The sequence below is a fragment of the Papilio xuthus genome, unplaced genomic scaffold (assembly GCF_000836235.2).
Source record: "Papilio xuthus unplaced genomic scaffold, Pxut_1.1 DF825355.1, whole genome shotgun sequence".
NCBI lineage: Eukaryota > Metazoa > Arthropoda > Insecta > Lepidoptera > Papilionidae > Papilio > Papilio xuthus.
Genome location: NW_013533294.1, coordinates 1036293 through 1050346, shown reverse-complemented (window position 1 = coordinate 1050346; position 14054 = coordinate 1036293). Strand labels below are relative to the sequence as shown.

At 35.8% G+C, this 14054-nt stretch overlaps 1 protein-coding gene across 1 annotated transcript; it reads right to left on the bottom strand.

The window, feature by feature from the left end:
* Window positions 1-2974: 2974 nt before the first annotated feature.
* LOC106125986 (fibrillin-1) lies at window positions 2975-13790 on the bottom strand. The gene is made up of 14 exons (XM_013323399.1): window positions 13677-13790; window positions 13019-13168; window positions 12148-12240; window positions 11460-11663; window positions 10121-10210; window positions 9181-9375; window positions 7969-8088; window positions 7491-7658; window positions 6221-6367; window positions 5836-5955; window positions 5170-5298; window positions 4537-4677; window positions 4055-4183; window positions 2975-3212 (listed from the first exon to the last, which is right to left on the bottom strand). Exons 1-14 carry the CDS (start codon window positions 13705-13707, stop codon window positions 3139-3141), a joined length of 1791 nt encoding a protein of 596 aa, XP_013178853.1. The 5' UTR covers window positions 13708-13790; the 3' UTR covers window positions 2975-3138.
* Between the last annotated feature and the right edge of the window lie 264 nt (window positions 13791-14054).

The following is a 14054-nucleotide window of genomic DNA, read 5'->3' as shown; positions in this document are numbered from 1 at the left end:
TATGTACAGTTCTTTTGGGATAAGTTTGATTAACAATATTTACAGAATAACTCCGCAATAATTCAACTTATCGAAAGGGACAGATATTTATTACTTTATTTCGTTATTAAATTTAAATACGACGTCAGTAAAAAACATCCTGTTTATAGATAAAAAAGACAACTAAAGATTTTTACTTCTAAATAATAGTTGATTAATTTTTTATTGCTCGCAGGTCAATTTATATTGGTCGTATACTATGCGTGTTAGGCTAAGTTGTACATAACTAGGGATGTCAACTTTAAATAAAAAAACAAAGACGTCAAATAACATATATAAATAAAATTAAATCATATTGTAAAATAAGTGTAGCTTAAGTTATGTAATTCATCATTATCAGCTCTATACGTCCCCACCGAGGGGCTCGGAGTCTACCCTAAGTTAAGGGTGATTAGGCCATAGTCAACCACGCTGGACAAGTGCGGGTTGACTTCACACATATTTCTCAGATATGTGCAACATCACGATGTTTTCCTTCACCGTAAGAACGTCTGATAAAACTTACATATGTAAATCGGAAATCGAAAAACACATTGGTACATGGCACGATTCGAACCCAGTACCTGCAGATTGCAAGTCAAGTGCTTGACACATAAGCCATCGACGAACTTGTATAGAAATATTTAAAGAGCTTCAATGGCTGAGGGGTTAAAACACTTGACTTGTAAGTAATTCCCGGTTCCGGATCCCGCTATGTAGCAATGTTACATTTACATATGTACATTTATCCTATGTTGTTACGGTGAAGGAAAACATCGTGATGCTGCACATATCTGACAAACTCAAACATATATGTCAAGTCTTGCACTGGACCAGCGTTCACTATCACATACTCTCACTTAGGGTAGCCACCGAATCCCTCAGTAGGGACGTTAATCAAGCTGATGATGATAAAAATATTTTATAATTATTGAGTTTTTAGTGTAATACAGTTTGTCTATGGTTTGGATTGGAAAATATTAAAAATACTTCGAGTTAAATGAGTGACAGCCCTATTTATAATCGTTAATGTTAGTTCATTTAAGCCCCGACATGGTATGCTTTGATTTTTATTCAATTGACTTTTAAAATCATTTGATGTAAAGAATGTTACTAGATATACAACCTATTCAATGTCGCCCTCGACTCTAACTGCGCTGAATTAAAAAAAAAGTAATAGTCTACGTGTTCTTCCAGACTATGTTCTACATCTATGTCAAATTTCATCGATATCCATGCAGTCGTTCTGGAGATATCTTCTTACAAACATACATCTAAACCTTCGCATTTATAATCAGAGAACAAAAAGGTCTTTTGGGTTTTTTGTTAAGGTATATTTCTTAAGTGTTTTCGTTTATAATACAAATTTAATAAAATTGACATTTCAAAAATGCTTAACGTAGCTAATAGCTTTAGTGGAAGAAGACTTTAATTCCTACAAGCATCACGGCATGTTTATTCGATAAACAAAATGGCGTCCATCACTCGTGTCAACTGTCCAAGTTAAATTGCGAGCCATTATCGTAATTGGATAACGATTTACTAAGAAATTACTCGTTGTTATTTTATAGTCAACGTATATTTTTAACGAGATTTTTAAAGTTCTAAAGTCGTATTGAAATATTGAAGTATTTATACATGTATGGATTTCGTTTTAATAATATTTTGCCGAAAAATTACTAAAAAACGTCCGCAAACAAATATTTCGTCCTGTCATAAAAATGTTCAAAAAACCGTACCACAGATTAAATAGTTAAAAGCCGTTTATTACTTGTAATTATTTTTTTTTAATTTTGCGTCCAGCAACGCCCGACATAATACACCGAAAATTCCAAAATTTAAATTAACATAAAGGGCAGGCACGCACGGCTTGCACGGAACGAGAAACGATTAAAAAGAAAAAAATCGAACATAAAACTTTTCAAACGAAATTAAACTCTATTCCAAAGGAAATACAGTATAGAAATACAACGAAACTTCTTCAATTAAAATATAAATCAATACAATTTCAAAACGTAATAAATACACAAAGACTACAAACAAAAGTCAACCTTATTCTTCTAAGTTAAAGTTGAAATTTGTATAAAACAAAGTACTGACGTAACTAAAAATAATAATATGATATTCAATCAAGGGAATATAAGTGTTATGTCAAGTGAATAAGGTTGTAAATCGTTGAATGGAGAATTGCAAGTTTTTTTTTTTAATTCAAAGTTCATGCAAGGAATTGTGTCGTGTTATGCCAAAGGTCAAACGTACAAAATACCCCAACAGAACAAAATAATGTTATGTTGTTCAGTAATTAAAAATATTAGAAGAACAAAGGAAATAAAAATACATTTTTATATAATAAGGTGGCAAACGAGCGAACGGTCACCTTAAATCGCTGAAATAGCGAAGTGACCGTTGCCCATAGACATACGCAATTGCATATGCGTTGCCTACCTTTAATTGACGGAGGAGAGGATGCACAGAAAGAAAATATTTTCCCTCACCATGCATCCTCTCATCCGGGAAGGGAATTATATATATAATTATAAATACGATGGATGGATGTTTGAAAGTATCTCTAGATCAGTGGTTCCCATACTTATTTTGTCTACTGCCCACTTTGAGAATAAATATTTTTTTAGCGCCCCCATATTTTCACATATTTAAAAGCCACTATAACTTCAAATTAAATTAATTAATTATTGTGACCTATATATGTATATTAACGGAGAATTCTAAACGAAACTTTTACTATAACCCGCAACTTGAGACCTGCAGCCCACAAGGAGGCGTTATCGCCCACTTTCGGAAAGACTGCTCTAGAGGCTGAATGGATGTTAAAAAATAAAATATAATTAATGTATATACAAAACTTTATTATTTACAATTCATTTTACAGTTTAACAGTCGTATTGTAATTTTGTAAAACCATAAACAAGATGTATATACAATTTAATATTTATTGGTAATGTTCAACAAATTACAGGTCAAAGAGCGATTTACGAAAAAAAAAATTTTTTTTTCGTTCACAAAAAATTCTTCGTATATACAGAGTTATTTCGACAAGCACTGATTTCTTTTTGTGAATGTTTTTTTTTTAATAATAATTTAAATAAAAATTTCTTAATTTTAATTATAAATAGCGTAGATCAATGAAATGGCAATTGTCGCGAAACTGACAGCAAACCTTGTGCCCGATGATGCTGAAAAAAAAAACATATTTCAATGGATCCGATGTAAACTATCGTAAGGTTGGAATACAAATTTTTGAACGAACAATATTTCGTAAAGTTTCTTTCTACTTAAGACAGGCTTCTAGTGGAAACAATTCCGCGTTTCGTCTGATAAGTGTGCGTGTTGCCTTTTAGTCCCCTACCCTTCCCACCCTTTTCTTATAAGAAACTACATGTCGCCCGCGACTCTGTCCGCGTGGATACATAAAAAACCTTAATATATTGATAAGTTAAATAAAAAGCAGCTGTTCAAGGAATAAATTCGAAAAAATGAATAGATAGTATCCTATGTCCATCTCCTGGCTCTAAGCTACCTCCTCAACAATTTTCAGGCATATCGGTAAAGCCGTTCTTGAGTTATAAATAGTGTAACTAACAATACTTTCTTATATATATATATATATATATATATATATATACAAGATGATAGGGATGATAAATTAGCTTAATTTGTCAGAATACAAAGGGGTTATGTCCTTTTTCTGTGCGTCCTCATATGTCGATTAAAGGTAGGCATCGCATCTGTAATTTCGTTGTCTATGGGCAGTGGTCTCTTGACTTTTGGCGAATTCAGGCCGCTTTTTCTGTGCCACCTTATAATCTATATTAATATTATAAAGCGGAAGAGTTTGTTTAAACGCGCTAATCTCAGGAACTTCTGGTCCGATTTGAAAAATTCTTCTTTTGTTGGATAGTCCATTTATAGAGGAAGGCTTTAGGCTATATAACATTACGCTGCGATCTACAGTTTTTTTATTCAGACAAATAGTTTATATCTATTTATCAGTTGGTTATTAAAATATAATACTTACTACATGTGTTTAATTGTTCTGAATATGGAAATTCGAAACTACATTGACATAGCCCATTCCTGCATACCACTCTGTCCGTTATTTCCGCTAAATAACATTCACTGCTTCGGCTACACGATTCGAAAAGTCCTGGAATAAATAAATGGATAGGTGATTGCTTGGAAATGACAGCTTCTTTTAAAAGTGCCTGTTGATGTTACGTGACAGTTAATTCTATCTGTATTAATAGTAACAATCAGCGCCAAAATGTCGGAAATCAAATACGCACAAAAAACTACGTCTCATAGCCAATCCTTTTATATAGGTCAGTGTGCAATCATTCGAATATTCGATTCGAAATTCAAAATGTGTTCGGATTTTTAGAAATTCGAAATTCGAATTTAATTATTCGAAATAGGCAAATATTAAAAAATTGTCAATTATGTAAAAAACACATGTAGATTGGTCATACTTAGGCATAATTTACCCGTCCGTGGAATTACCTGTCATCGGCCAACATCTGCCATCTTTGTAATGGAATGTAGTCATACATTCACATTGATTATCCATACATGCACTAAATTCACCCAAATTTGATGTACATTGTGCCGTTACATTACAAGCACTGCCTTGTGTAAGAGATTCTGTGGATACACGTAGAATTAAATGATCGTTAATTTAAAAAGACACTAAAAGGATAGAAAATAGCGCCATCTATTGAATGGATATTGAAACAAAAATTGACTTATTTTTTAACTATTTCTTATTATAAAATTATTTAGTGATGTTAAAAATTTCCTGATCAACTCTACGACACTTAGGACAAGAATACGAATCCAATGACACCTCACTCGTCAATGTTCACTCGTTTACTATAATCTTACTAATATTATAAATGCGAATGTTTAGATGTATGTTTGTTAGAATGTATCTCCAGAACTCCAGAACAGCTGCATGGATCTCGATGATATTTGTCATACATATAGAACATAGTCTGGAAGAACACGTAAGCTACTAATTAATTTCTCGCGTGTGACCCTTACACGCACCAAAAACATTCCCCCTTTCGGTACAACAGTAATTTATAAGCAACATACATTACTCGTCTTTATTCAATAAATATAATTACGTCATACCTGGCCAGCATTGGTCATCGTATTGAACGAAGCCGTCACGACATTGACAAGTTTGACTACCGTTGTTATTTTGACAGGTCGTGTCAGGTATCACGCAGTCAACATCCAATAAACACGTACCACCAATCACTAGAAGACGAACCATGAATTAGTACCACGACCACACAGAAGACAGGCGTGAAGTGGAAGCAATTCCAACTACAGTCTGATGAGTGTGCGTCCCAGAGGCCTAATTTAGTCCTCTTTCCCTTCCCACTTTTATAAGGAAAGGATGGGAAGTGGAAGTGGACTTTCCGGATGAGAGGATGCATGGGAAGGGAAAATATTATCTTTATGTGCATCCTCTCCGTCGATTAAAGGTAGGCAACGCATATGCAATTGCGTATGTCAACGGTATTATGCTCCGCCATCTTGAAAATTACATCGACTTTTACTCACGACGATCTTGAGAAGCAAGACGATCTTTGGCGATAACAGAAATATCGGCGATGCGTGTTGTCTACGAACCTCTATGATATTGTATTACGTTAGCTAAGCGACTAAAATCGCTGGATTTTGAATTAGGTTGGCCTTAGGTACTATCATACTAAGAATCATTTCGTGTAGCAATCACTACTGCATAACTGATAATTAGATGATTCTGAGTGTCAATTCTGTTAGACTTACCAGGTGCACATAAGTTCCCATCTTGTTGGTAACCATCTCCGCATACACAAAGGCCTGACTCGCAGACCGCGTGCTCTGCGCCCGTGCACTCGGCTGTCACTTGACAGGAATCTCCTAGTTCTAGAATTTCATACATCAGTTAATAGTCAAGTTTGTGGGATTTTGAAGCTTAACTTCAAAACAATAAAGTAAAATATTCGAATTCAAATATTTTTTATTTTGTATTCCAAATTTAATCACAAAGTTGTGGCATTTATGATCGGATATGTCAATAGATGGCGTTGACACTAAAGTTTTCTATATTTGATAGTGAAAATCGCTAGATGGCGCTTACACTAATTCAGCCTACATCCTTATGACTAGTGAATCGTACTCAAATACTTACCCAGTCCTGTAGTAAGACAAAGACCATCCACTTCTTGTAATCCATCAGGACAAGTGCAGTAACCCTGGCCAATTTCATTCTGAACACACTGGATCTCTAACTCTCCAGCTAGACAATCGCTGTCCACTTCACATGTTTCACCAAGACCTGAGGGTAGATAGAGATGGTAGGATATAAGTAAGGGTCGTCATTAGATAATAGATGAAGTCAGGCTCTAGACTGACTTCATCTTTAGTTAAACGTGAGTGAGTGTTCGTTGACGTGAGTATGCGTTTCGAAGGCTCAACTTAAATCTTCTTTCCTTTCCCATCCTTATAAAGAAGTGCATGAGATTGAAAAAGGAACGCATAGTAAAGAAAAATAGTCTCTTTCTGTACATCTCCGTAGACTAAAGGTAGGCAAGACAATCTGCAATTGCTCTTGTCTACGGGCAGCGGTTGCTTCGCCGCTTGCTCGTTTCTCAGCTTACAATATAAAAGCAACAAAAAAGAATGGCCTATGATCCAATCCGGTAACTATAACGAAGTAACAGCCCGAGCCGAGGCTCCTGAGGGAGCCCTCGAGTCTTGTTACTCTCAAACGAGGTTCAGGCTAAGCGCCATCTGCGCTCGGCAACCTCAAGCCCGGTAAAGCTGTAAATGCCTCTTCAAGGCAAACAGTGACTACTCAATCACAAAAGAAATGGCCTATGACCTTTATAATAATAATAGGCCTTTATTCAGACACATTACATTTTTTTTTTATATCATAAGGTGGCAAACGAGTGAGCGGCCACCAGAAATCACTGATATAGCGAAGTGACCGTTGCCCATAGACATACGCAATAGCATATGCGTTGCCTACCTTTAATCAACGGAGGAGAGGATGCACAGAAAGAAAATATATTCCCTTTCCACGCATCCTCTCATCCGGAAAGTCCACTTCCACTTCCCATCCTTTCCTTATAAGAAAAAAGGTGGGAAGGGAAAGAGGACTAAATTGGGCCTCCGGGACGCACACTCATCAGACGAAACGCGGAATTGCTTCCACTTGACGCCTGACTTCTGGTGTGTCATTACATTATATTATTTAAAGTTTATGTTAAGTTAGTATTTAAGTTTATATCTGCTTGTCCCATGTGGACAAAGGCCTCTTCCAAATTCTTCCATTCTTCTCTTACTTTTGCCTTCCTAGGCCAGGTCTGTCCCGCCACTTCCCTTATCTAGTCTTTCCATATTTTAAGTTTGCTCCATTTGTCTGTTCCACGTAAATACCTATGACTTTTACTTACCAGCAAATAGTCTGCACATTTCTCTCCTTGCGTCCCACACTGCGTATTCCGGGATACATTCACATGTCCTCAAACCCCAAGGATCTTGTGGTTGTCCACAGCGAGACGCCGCACCGAATGTATGACAATTGTTGTCCGAAACACAGGACTCGTTGAAACGACGGGTTACTAGAATAAATTAGATATATTAAGTAATTATATAGCATTTAGAAAACCTATACATCTTCACATTATAAACTAACAGTCGCACGTGACTTCGTCAGGATTAAGCCTATAATATGCCCGTATACCTTAGCTACCTTCCAGTTAAAGCCCCGTCAAAATCGGTCCACCCGTTCTGGAGATTACCCGGCACAAACGCTGCCTTGCGGTCAGCCAGACAAAAACTTTCGTATAGACTTTAGTACTTCAGTTTGATGAATTGAAATCTATAATTAATTATAACATAGTTAAATTAGATGTTTTTATCCAAACTTACCTCGTATACAATCTCTCATGTTCCTATCAAAGAAAAAGTTAGGTGGGCAGGTACAGATTCCGTCTACAACCACCGCAAGCAGACCTGCGCATTGCTCTTCAGTAGACGGTGAAGCGAGCTCTAAATAAACAAAACATTAAACTATATATTATAAAATATTTAGAGACAGACAATTACAGCAAAACGGTCATAAAAGTAAGTCAGTCGCATTAAAATTGTGGTTGCAAATACTTTGAAAAGATTCACAGAACTAATTAAAAGTAAAATGTATTCAATAAAAAAGTTATCGTCATCTTTGTTATTCTCTTTGTAACTGGAGCGTTGGTGGCTCAGTGGTCAAGCACTTGACTTGCAATCTGCAGGTCCTGGGTTCGAATCCCGCCATGTACCAATGTGTTTTTCGATTTTCGATTTACATATGTACATTGATCCGACGTTCTAACGGTGAAGGAAAACATCGTGATGCAACCTGCACATATCTGAGAAGATATTCAAAAGATATGTGTGAAGTCAACTAACCCGCACTTGGCCAGCGTAGTTGACTATGGCCTAATCACCCTAAAAAACTTAGGGTAGGCTCCGAGACCCTCGGTGGGGACGTATAGTGAGCTGATGATGTCATGAATTGGAGATACAACAATATAGAAATGCAACGGCTACACGTACGATCGGAATCGGTTCAAGAATTCAGACGTTAGATAAAGTGCACTCGCTTCAAGGCGATTTCATAACTTAGTCGAGATTTATTAATTTCCTTTGGCGCGAATGACGCGCTTACATTGCAAAGTCAAGTGACAGAATTAGTGAGGGGACATAAACGATATTTTAGTAAGGCTAGTGTTGTCAGTACACCGACAAACTGTCGGATTTTCTTCCTAACATAACGAACTTCAAAAATGTTTAAAACTGACAATAACTTTACAAGACACCTGATTGTCGTATGTCAGTTTTTTTTAATATTAGCAGATTTTGTTTGTAAATTTCCTAATATTTCTTTTAGAATTCCAACTAAGCTCTACGATATGGTTTACGACAATAGTCGAATGGCGGGATTCGAACCCTCGACCTTGTGATCGGAAATCCGTACTATTAACCATTAGCTATTGAATTGAACTGTTCAACTGTGGTTCAACAACTTTTAGTCATCAAACCGCAACTTAACGGATCAAATTAGTGATCCTTTGATCCGTTTGAGAGCTGAAAGTTACTTACCAGCTAAGCAAGTCGAATTCCCTTCAATATAATAACCTAATGGACATATACAGATTCCGAATGGCGAACACTCATATGGCTGTGAACATCTGTTGTCAGCATCACATGTAATCAATCCGCCATCTTGTTCCGGTACGTCCGTTATATTGTTAAAACTGTCAATTTGTAATTCAAATACTTCTGTGTTGGTAACATCTGTAAGAAGTAAATATATATATTTAGAAAATAGAAAAAAATAATCTTAGCCTATGTGTTCTTCCAGACTAAAACTGACAGAAACCAAAAAAAGCAATCGTTTGACGTTTTTAAACGATTTCACGATTGGCATACTTTCTTTTTGTTGAGAATTTCACGATGTTGTTAATTTTATCATTTACTATTTGTGGTCTGCGACTCCGTCCGCGTGGATATATAATAAACTTAATTACTGTAGGCCACTCATCCATCCATCGACATCATATCCATCTAAACATTCGCATTTATAATATTAGTAAGTTGAATAAGAAGCAGCTCTTCAAGGCATAAATTCGAATAAAAAAAATGAATAAATAGTATCCTATGTCCGTCTCCTGGCTCTAAGCTACCTCCTCAACAATTTTCAGGCATATCGGTAAAGTCGTTCTTGAGTTATAAATAGTGTAACTAACACCACTTTCTTTTATATATATAGATTTCAGCAAGATCCATACAGCCGTTCTGGTGATACCTTCTAACATACATCTAAACATTCGCATTTATAATATTAGTAAGAAAATTTGAATGTAAATGAATATTCATAATCAATATACGAAGTTCTCCGGCGGACAATCTCTTACTTATAGAGGTTTCTCACTTATCCAGATTCAACTGTAGTTAATATTAACTTTTTGTTGCCAGTAATTATAACTATAGGTTTTAGGTTATTCTTTTAAGATAATTAAATGACCATTTTCATACTCACCATTGATATTATAACATCTAAAAGTCGTCACGTCGCAAGCTCCGTTAGTAAACTGACAATCTTCATTAACAACACAACCGTCTCCAACAGCTGTAAACAAAAAACAAGCCATTTTAATACGGGATGCATTACGAGACAAACGTTGGCGCGTTTTATTTTTATAATTAACGCCATCTATCGTCGAGCGGAAATAAAATTATCAGCCAAAAAGTTACAGTTACAAGACATTTTTAATAAGATAAATAAAATTATTATAATTTGTATTGAAGAGCGTCGGTTGCTCAGAGGTTAACTTGACTTGCAATCTTCAGGTCCTGGGTTCGAATCCCGCCATGTACCAATTTGTTTTTTTGATTTTCGATTAACATATGTACATTTATCCGACGTTCTTACGGTGGAGGAAAACATCGTGATGCTGCACATATCTGAGAAAGTAAAAGATATGTGTGAAGTCAACCCGCACTTGCGTGGTTGACTATGGCATAATCACTCTTAACTTAGGGTAGGCTCCGAGCTCCTCAGTGGGGACGTATAGCTGATGATGATGACTAATATTATAAAGGTAGAGGAAGACCAAAGAAAGTATGGTTTGTGTGAAAGAGGATATGCGTAAGGGTATGGATTCAGATATGACGACTGATAGATGTAATGAGGAGTAGATACTGTGCCTGCCTTCCGTAGGGATAAGGGCATTTGATGATGACTAATATTATAAAAACAATAGTTTGAATTTATGAATCTTTGTAACTATGTATCTCTAGAACCACTAAACGGATCAGGATGAAATGTGAAGCCGAATTAGACTTACTTAGTTTTTTTTAATTAAACGGATTCAAATCACGTGTACTTCACTCCTAGTCTAGTTTAGTATCTTATATCTTTAAATGAGCAATTCTTGTATATATATAATTGGAATCTCGGAATCGGCTCCAAAGATTGTCATAAAATTTAGTATATAGGGGGTTTCGGGGTCGATAAATCGATCTAGCTAGGAATCATTTTTAGAAAATGTCATTTTATTCGTGTTTTATCGATAATCAACTTAAACATAAACTTAACTTTTTCTATCGGTAAGATGGAAAAATATTATTCATATTTCATCATTTTATTAGTAATTCGTACTTATATATAATTTCCAAAAAACACAATTAAAAAAAAAATACCGAGCAAAGCTCCGTCATCCAGGTACTGTTACTGATAAACGAAAAAACATTTCATCTGTCTGTCCTTGTGTTTGTACCGTGTAATCACCGGAACTTGTGGACAGATTTTGACGGGACATAAACTGGAAGGTTGCTGATGTATACAGCCATGTCAACGAATACTGTTTTAAACTTACCAAGACCTCGTTTCCTACATTCACCTCGTTGTCTCAAGTAATAACCGTCCGCGCAAACGCATGTCGTGTTACAAATCATACTGTAAGGATCTCGAATGACACCAAAACACTCTTCATTCCTTGAACATGTCTCTCCGAAGTCGGACGTCTTCCAACATCTGCCATATAAATAATGGTGACCTTCTCTACAATCACAAACACCTTCTAGAAACAGAAAGAAGAAAAAATTAATGAGAAAATGTATATTTACGACTTTTATAATCTTACTAATATTTTAAACTAACGGGCCCCCGCAACTCCGTCCGCGTGGATATATAAAAAACTTAATTAGTGTAGCCCACCCATCCATCCATCCACATCACATCCATCTAAAGCTCAAGGCATAAATTCGAATTAAAAATGAATAAATAGTATCCTATGTCCATCTCCTGGCTCTAAGCTACCACCTCACCAATTTTCAGGCATATCGGTAAAGACGTTCTTGAGTTATAAATAGTGTAGCTAACACTACTTTCTTTTATATATATAGATTCGAATTTAGGATGGATGGATGTTTGATGTTGTGTCCAGAATAGCTGCATAGATCTTGATTAAATTTTGCATAGATGTTGAACATAGTTTGGAATAAGACATAGGCTTGTTTTTTCCGCAGATGGAATCGCGGGCGACAGCTAGTTAATTTTATTACCTGTTGCGTTTTCGTTACGTCTACATTCGTAGTTGTTGAATAATCTGAAACACTGATGATCCTCAACGCAGGTTGAGAAGAAATATGGCGCCACTGTTGAAAAAAAAAACAATATTCTTTGAAACAATTAAATTCGATAGCTCCTGTACTATTTACTTTTGGTCTAAACAGTACACTGACTTCTATAAATAGACTGGTTATACGACATAGTGTTTTGTGCGTATTTGATTATCGCCATTTTGGCGCTGATGGTAGTGTAGCATTAGTGCGATTTTAAATCACAAATCATACTAATATTATAAATACGAATGTTTAGATGGATGTTTGTTTGAAGGTATCACCGAAACGGCAGAACGGACCTCGAAGAAAGGAGGCGTCTATAAATTACGTGAAGTGTTTAAGGTGGGGAGGGGGTCGTGTCAAATCTCATCTAATCTTACGTTGGAGAGAGGGCCTCGGCAATATCACGCAATTTTTTTTTCTGATTGACACAAAAAATAGCATGAACAATTTTTTTTCTTTTTACCATAACAATCCAACGCAACGTAAGAAAGTAACATTTAGAAAAATCTCACGTGAGATTGGGGGATGGAAAAGGGGTTAATAAAATCTCACGACATCTCACCAGGGACGGAGGGAGGGGTAGAAAATTGAGAAAACACCTCACGTAATTTATGGACGCCCCCAAGTCGGGCGTACATAGCCTTGAAGAACTAATATTTATGTTTTTCTAAATCCGCGCAGACGGATTCGCGGGCAACAGCTAATCACAATATAGATAGAACTAACGGCGCGTTTAAACGAAGCAAAGACTGTTTCCAAGCAATCCTATCCATTAATAAAGATCAGTTTTTTAGTTTTCAATACTTACATTCAGCACAAACAGTTCCGCCAAGTACTGATTGTTGTCCTGCAGGACACAAGCAAGATCCGTCCCTGCAGACGCTGCCAACAAGACTGGAACATTCAGAATCTTCTCTGCACGACCAGATAGCTGACATACCGGACTGGAATAGCAATCCTGAAATGGTAAGATAAAAAATTTATGGTAGACGTCTGCAACTCGTGTTGCACTGTGTCTGATATGGATAGATGTTTGTTAGAAGGTATCTCCAGAACAGCTGCATGGATCTCGCTGAAATTCACCATACATATAGAACGTAGTCTGGAAGACCATATAGGGTACTGAATAAGTTTTTTTGTTAATTCCACGCAGACGAAGTGGAGAGCGATAGCTAGTATTATGAATGCGAAAGTTTAAATGGATGGATAAATAGATCTCGCTCATATTTAACATAGATGTAGAACATAGTCTGGAAGACCACATAGAATAAGTTTTTTTTTAATTCCGCGCGTACATTCGTGGGCGACAGCTACTATTAAAAATGCGAAATGTTTGTTAGGAGGTATCTCCATAACGGTTGTATGGATCTCGATGAAATTTGCCATAGATGTAGAACATAGTCTGAAAGAACACATAGACTATCTAGTTATTTTTAAAATCTTCGCAGTATTAAATGACGACTCACCTAACACTGATAAAATAATCCAAAACTCCATTTTTCTTGTATTATTAAAAGCTATGCAACTATTTCTAATATAAAATAAACGTGTAACTTTTACCACATCTCTATACAATGTAGAATAAATTTACAGACAGACGTAATCAATTGAAGATTATAAAATATCAACATTTAGGTATAATAGAGCTTTAAATGTATAGAGTCGGCATTTAAAAATTAAAAAAAAATATAGAAAGAAAGAAAAGTTTTTATTATAGGTAATACAGATTAAACCAAGAAACAATAACTAACATAATAAAATTGCACATAACTAAGAAATTAAATTAGACTTAAGTTACCATTTATGGTAAATTTGGATAATCTAGTGATGCCCACACTTTTTTT